This window comes from Triticum urartu, chromosome 5, assembly GCF_003073215.2.
Source record: "Triticum urartu cultivar G1812 chromosome 5, Tu2.1, whole genome shotgun sequence".
Classification (NCBI taxonomy): domain Eukaryota; kingdom Viridiplantae; phylum Streptophyta; class Magnoliopsida; order Poales; family Poaceae; genus Triticum; species Triticum urartu.
In genome coordinates this window covers 8,712,681-8,719,757 of record NC_053026.1, presented here as the reverse complement: position 1 = coordinate 8,719,757, position 7,077 = coordinate 8,712,681, and the positions used below count along the sequence as shown (strand labels likewise).

Here is a 7,077-nt window from a genome sequence, read left to right as displayed (position 1 = left end):
AAGCTTATAAATTAAGACCATGTCGCGCTTAGAGGTCCAGGCCCGCTAAAATCGAATATACTTCAAGTTGTTTCCAATGCAAAATATTACATGAAACAATTTGCAGCACCATTTCATAATTTCAACAATGCAGTTTGAATTTTCGGTAATCGAAGGAAACACGGCACTAAATATTATATATCCACACTCAGAACCATCAAAAAAACTGCCCAGCACCGAATTACTTGGCGCTATTTACTTCCTGTCTAATTAAAATGTCATTTAACACGTTTTTTTATTGATAGCAATACGACTGTGATGGCTCCATCGACCCCGAAACACCTCGGCTCCGATATTCAACACACCTCGCGTGGGTGTGTTCACACATGATGTATATGCGATTTTCTTTTTTGTACCAACGAGTGACATATATCTTTTTTTCTTTTGAGCATGAGTGAAATATACCCATATTTCAAAAATATTGTAGGGCCTTCATGGGCCCTGGCCCTAACCCAGGGGATGGGCCTGGGCCTGGGTCTTGCGCTTGATTGACCTGGTCGACGGAACTGTGACCGACAAACGAGAGGAGGCCCAGGCGAGTATATATATCCGGCCCCCATTCCCCAAATCCCTTTCCATCCTCCGCACCGTACGACCGCAACAACCTCCCCTTTTTCCGCCGGCGAGCGACCGATCCGGCGGACGGACCATGGCCGCGCTCGTCGGCGACGTCGCCTACTGGCTGGCGGAGCACCCGGACATCGTCGGCTTCCGCTGGAGCCCCTCGGGCCTCTGGTTCTCCACCTGGGCCTTCCTCCTCGGCTTCCTCGCCACCTACGTGTCCCTCTGCCTCGCCGCCGACGCGCTCCTCCGCCGCCGGAAGCCGCTCCCTCTCGGGCCGCTCCCCCCCGCGCACGCGCTCCTCATGGCCGCCGTCTCCGCCACCATCTTCGCCGGCACGCTGCTGTCGGCGGTGGCGGAGATTCGGGACACGCGCTGGTCGTGGCGGGGCCGGAGCCGGACGACCCCCTTCCGGTGGCTCCTCTGCTTCCCGCCGGGGACCCGCTCGTCGGGCCGCGTCTTCTTCTGGTCCTACGCCTACTACCTCTCCCGGTACCTCCACGCGGCGCGGGGCGTGTTCGCGGTGCTCAGGCGCCGGCGCGGGGCGGCCGCCCGGGTGTTCGCGCACGCCGCGTCCGTGGCCATGGCCTTCCTCTGGCTCGAGTTCTCGCAGTCGTTCCAGGTGCTGGCCATCCTCGCCTCCACGCTCGCGCACGCCGTCGCCTTCGGGTTCCGCTTCTGGGTGGACAGCGCGGGGCTCCCGGCGGCGCGCGCCGCCCGGAGCGGGTCGGCGCCCGTGGCGCTGGGGTGCCAGCTCGGGCTGCTGGGGTGCAACCTGGTGTGCCACGCGGGGGTGGTGTGGATGCACTTCGGGGGCGCGATGGCCGGCGGGTGCAGCGGCATCGGGGCCTGGGTGGTCAACACGCTGCTCAACGCGGCGCTGCTCTGGGTGTTCCTCCACTGCTACGGCACCCGCGGCGTCTGCGACGACGACGGGGGCGCCGCCGCCGGCACGGCGAAGAAGAAGAAGAAGAAGAGGGAGATGTGAGAGCGGCGTGAGGTGATCCCCAACCAACCATTGTAATATACAGTACTGCTGTAGTACAACCCATTGATGTACATATAGGTAGGCCGGCATTGGCATTCGGCATCCGGCATCTGGCATCTGGCATCCCAAATGAGATGAGATGAGATGATGAGGAGGTGGCTGCTGCTGCTATAAACCAAAGCAAAAAACAAAAACAAAAACAAAAATTCAATTCTAATTTATAGAGATCCGCATATACATACATACATACATACATACATATATTTGCGCGCGGGGGTCGACGATTGGATCGAACCCCTGCTGCTGATTAACTTGCTATACTCTGCTCTTGTGTTCATTGCGGACAAGGGGAATTTTTTCCTCTTGTTGCACATCTCCTAGGTTGATTCAGTTGAGTGGGTGACACACTGACATCCGAGCTGAAAACATCGCAGCCTGTTTGTTGGCTTGAACAAGCTGATTTCAGTGTGGCATCTTGTTACAGACCATAGTAGCTAGTGTGCGATCCCTGTCAGTTAGTAAAGGGGCGCTGTTGACATGCCACCAAACAGTGATGAACAGACAGACGCGTATGTTGGTCAGAATTGGCATGCATTCTTCCATCCTTTTGGATGCGCCATGTGTGTCTCTGTGCGTGATCCCCTGCCATGCTCGGCGTCGCGCCTGGAGTCTCAAGTGCCATGCCGCCGTGTCCTGTTGGAGCGCAGAGAGAGAAGACAAACACGGAGCACAAGCGAACAAGAAACGGGCGGAGTCGGGAAAAATGGTGGCCGGAAAGGAACAAGAGGGGATGGTGCATCACGGCCCGAGGTAGGCGATGAGGAGTCGAGTGCGTGCGTGGATTTGTGGTTAGGCTGGAGCTCGCTCACGTGAGGAAGGAAGGCGACAGACACGCGGACAAAGAGTGAGACGGCCATTCCCATTGCTGCTGCTGCTGCCCCGCCTCGCCACTGTCTGAGCAGGGCACCAATGAAGCAGCAGTAATTAAACTGGAGAGGACATGCCGAGCTGGCCGTGGCGGCCGGAGCTGCGTTGCATGCCTGAGCCCGAACGATGCGCCTGGTCTGGACCGCCGTGCCTGTCACGTGCACGTACTACCACGGGTGCGTGCTGATTTATCACAAAATTCATTAAAATTATGATGCGGGCAACCGTGTGTGTTGCGTTGCAGGTGCTTCCTCTCTAAGGATTCTCCCCTCCTGCTCAGACCGACCTCTACCTGCAAGTGGGCCCATCCAGGCCAGGCCAGGGCCTACTGACCGGTCAATGGTTGAACGGGTCGGCTCCACGTGCCAGGAGAGCTGCTATTATACCTGGCCAAACCTCGGGTCAGGCCTAGCCAAACCCGAGGCAAAAAACACAGGCCCGAGCCCTGCCTGGCCCGGCCATTGTGCCTGGTTTTTAGGGCTGAGCCCAGCCCAAACACATAAAAGCCCGGCGGGCCTCGGGCCAGACCCCTTCAAGAAATCGCAAAAACGGCCGTCCCAGGAGCAGCGTTGGGTCGGGCCGGGTCGGGCTTTTTCAGGCCGGGCCGAGCTTCCCATGGCCAGGACTAGCTGCTATGCCCGAGTGCCGAAACGCATTACCTCTGGGAAAATATCAAGTTTTCCTAGCCCTCTCATGCCTCCATGATCAGAGAGCTCCTGGGCGCTAGATCATATGGATCAATAGGTCATCATCGAAGCCTCTAGACCTGAATGAAAATTTGGGACTCTTTGAAGGTTTTTTTTTACTTTTTTTTGCGAGCTCTCACTACATCCCTTGGATCCAGGATCCAACGGCTCAAGAACTCTCATATCATAGGAGCATTGTCGGAAGGGGGGCACGTGATATTAAGGTGTCATGGCTTTTGCATATTAGTGTGCTATAGATTTGCAAGTGTCATATTCCACATTGAAAAATAAATATGTGTAAATCTCTTATTGAAAACCAAGCTTGGGCTTCTAGCCCGACAGGGTCTTAATTTATTAAGTTTGGATGTTATTGTCATCTTGTTTTTGGTGTCATGGAAAACTTCCCCCATAAGCCTCCTTTTGGGGTTTTATTGTTATATGGTTTATTTTTATTTCTAAAGTAAAAAAACACATATACACCACAACAAATGGCATGTAGAAAAGAAGGAAAGATTTCGGAAATGTGCTTGTCTAAAGTTAGGGTGGCTAGTGTTTACGCGGACACAATTTGCATGCCTGCTTGGTTGCAAAAGGAAGAAAGAAAGAGAAATTGTAGTTAATGCCTAAAGAAAGATTAAGTGATGCTCTACCAACACAATAGTTGTATAAATTGGTAGCTTTATTAAGTTGTCTTTGTAGAAAGAGACTAGCTATGTGAACCGCACCTGAAAAAAGATAGGCTATGATCGTCGGAACTACGAAGTGGGACTGGAATATTAGGTTTGCTGACTAAAGCATAGGCAGCAGCATGTCACGTTAAAAAAGGATCAAGGAACTATCTAAGCATTCGGTTATCATGGGACACACACCAAGACGAGGGATCTAATAAAGCATGTCCATGTGCTCGATCTGGAATGCCCTAGAAATCAATGGCATACAACTTGAATGTGCAATACTTAGGGTGCATCTAGATGTGTTTTAACAAAACTGTGAGTAGTTCGTGTGGAATTAATAGTATCAGTATCGTGCTACCATCCCGAATCAACCATTAGAAGTATAGGGTCTGTTTATGTAAAACTCAAACTTTCTCATGTTTTTCACCAAACTAGAAGTTGTACTTTTCTGAATCGACTGAGAGTTGGAAAAGAAAAGTCTCTACCGATCCAAAATCGGGAGACGGATCCGCTAAAGGCACACTAGAAGGTTTCGAATTCCAGCATCGTGCACGACTAGTGCCAATCGATGAGTAGTGGTCCAAGAGTAGGACTCTTGGCCCTATATAGGAGAGCTGAGATCGTAGCTTTACAATCTCGCTTATATATAAAAAAAATTAAAAAAGAATTATCAAACTTTAGAAATATCTCAAGAATCTTGATCCTAGTGCAAAATGATCAATATGCGAGCGAAAATCTGCACGGGCATGCAGGTGCTGGAGCACGCACCTGTGCGGCCACACAATTGCTTCATGATCCGCAAACGCTTGGGATTGCCCCACACATTTAGAAATTCAATTTACAAAACTTGATGATTTTATCGTTCGTTTTTATTACTAAGTTTTGCCAGTTGAAACTTACCAAAGCTTTAAAAACACGTCAAAATGTATTCTGCATGGATCTTACTTCAAAGCCCTCGTAAAAAACATGAATGTGCAAACAAAATTTAATTCAGACTTTTGGTTCAAAAGATGCAAAAAATTCAAATGCAAAAGCCAAAAGAAAAATAAGACCGGTGCCCCTGCCCTTGCATGCCTAAAATCTCCTCTTGAGTTGAACAGATGCGTGCTTGCTTGCAGGGATCCATCCACACCACCATCCTAAATTATTTGTTTGTCGCCATAGGATAGAGTTCATGCATCTATGCCGCAGCATCATAAATGGTCACCAAGAATCCAACACTATATAAGAGGATGACCTTAACTCGAGATGGTTTTCTCGCAGAAAAAAATAGTAAAGTCATCGTCTAAGAAGGAAAAGAAAACTGCTAAGTGAGAAATGAACGGCGTCGACCCGTTCTCTCTCACTTGTTTGTTTGCTTGGATTTTTTTTTTGCTTTCGTAGATTAGTTTATCACTACATGGTTTGCTAGACTTGATTAATTATTGCGCTTGATTCGGCGTGTAGATATTACTCCCTCCGTAAACTAATATAAGAGCGTTTAGATCACTAAAGTAGTAATCTAAACACTCTTATATTAGTTTACAGAGGAAGTAGTATATAAGGCTGCAACCCGTTTGTAAATAAAAAATTTGCACACGACCAAACCAACAGCACCGGCCGTTATTTGGATTTGATAATTTCATCCAACCGCTTCTTATTTTCAAACCGTGCGTACCAGCTGATGTTAACTAATACGTACTCGTCTAGTGGTAGCGGGGAGAGTTGTTTAGTAGTAGTATTATAAGAGCATTGCGTCGTCAGAGCATCAACCACCGTTAGAGGCATCCTCACCTCTTGACCTGTGAACGCTTCTAGATTGAACAGCTGACTCCGATGTTAAACAAGGGAGAAAATGGCTTTAGCGGGCTACATAACTTGTCAAAACAAGAAACATGCATGTATCGCCATGATGATGCATGGAAAAATAACACTCACATTTTTGTTTTTCCTACATGCCTATGTATCGTCCGAGGAGAAAAAGACATGACAACGACGAGCTATATACCCTTCTTCTTTTTTCTCTCCTTCTAGAATCATCCATTGAGTGATCAACAACACACAAAAGCCGTGTGCCACCTTCCCACTCATTGAATCACTCTAGATAGATACCATGATATCCGTCCTGGTTTACTAGTCTTCCTCATATTCTGGATAATATTTTAACCAATTTTAACTAACTAAATATGTGTTAAACGTTGTAAAAATGGTATCATTGAAAACTATATTTAAATACAAAACCAATAATATAATTTCTGACGATATGCATTAATATTTTGTTAACTAAATATGTGGTCAAAATTTGACCAAAATATGATAAAAACTAGTAAAACCAGGACGGATTAGTAGTAGACTAATCTGCATGCAAAGTAATTAAAGGGGGGAATGAATCTTTTCTTTTTCCGGATGTAGTAGTAGACTACTCTGCAGCTTGTAGTGTGGAGAAAGGTCATGTGATTAACTCTCTGTTGCTCATATTTAGAGTAGTACTACTACAGTTTGCGGGTAAACACATCAATATTCTTTCGCCTTTTTCACTACTCTTCAGTCCTGCTCATATCTAAAGTGCGAAGAAGAAGTTGCAAAATTAAGGAATAATAAAGAGGTACTTCGGGTTGGTTCCTAAAGGAAGATCGATGAACTATGTGCTAGCTGATCTACCAACATATGCTACCTTTATAGTATGTTGCTTTATAAAGGAGACTGAACTAGGTGCCCCTGAAAATGAGCCACTAGTTATGAGAGAATTTAGATCTTAACCCAAACTTTACTTTTCACTTTGATCACCCCCCCCCCCCCCCATTGACGGGGGGGGCCGGGTCCACTGGCCATTGACACAATCCTGGGGCAAATCATCAAACTCCGGATAAAGTATGACAAATCATCTAATGGTATGCACGCAAAGAATCTAATAAAGCAAACATGCATATCTTTAGTGTTCTTCACCTTGTAGCTGATGCCCTAGATTAGTTCGTCTTAATTGGGATATCATGCTAGCATTGTTGGAAACAAACATATTTTTTTCCCTATACCAAGCCGTCGTGACTCCAAACTAAGGTTTACACAGGATGTATATAGACGCAATTTAATGTGTTTGTTCACTCATTTTAATCCGTATGTAGTCCATATTTGTGAACGGAGAAAGTAGTATTCAAATTGTACAAGACAAAAAAAAGTGCTCACTTTGTACGATCGTCCTATCTTATGACCGTTTCAGGATCCC

General features: G+C 47.3%; 1 protein-coding gene across 1 annotated transcript; it reads left to right on the top strand.

The window, feature by feature from the left end:
* The first annotated feature begins 275 nt into the window (after positions 1-275).
* On the top strand, positions 276-1,908 carry LOC125555418 (elongation of fatty acids protein 3-like). Its single transcript, XM_048718384.1, has one exon. It carries the CDS (start codon positions 689-691, stop codon positions 1,586-1,588), a length of 900 nt encoding a protein of 299 aa, XP_048574341.1. The 5' UTR covers positions 276-688; the 3' UTR covers positions 1,589-1,908.
* Positions 1,909-7,077: the final 5,169 nt, after the last annotated feature.

Coding starts and splice junctions, on each gene's coding strand:
- LOC125555418 (XM_048718384.1), top strand. CDS start 689: ATGGCCGCGCTCGTCGGCGACGTCGCCTACTGGCTGGCGGAGCACCCG.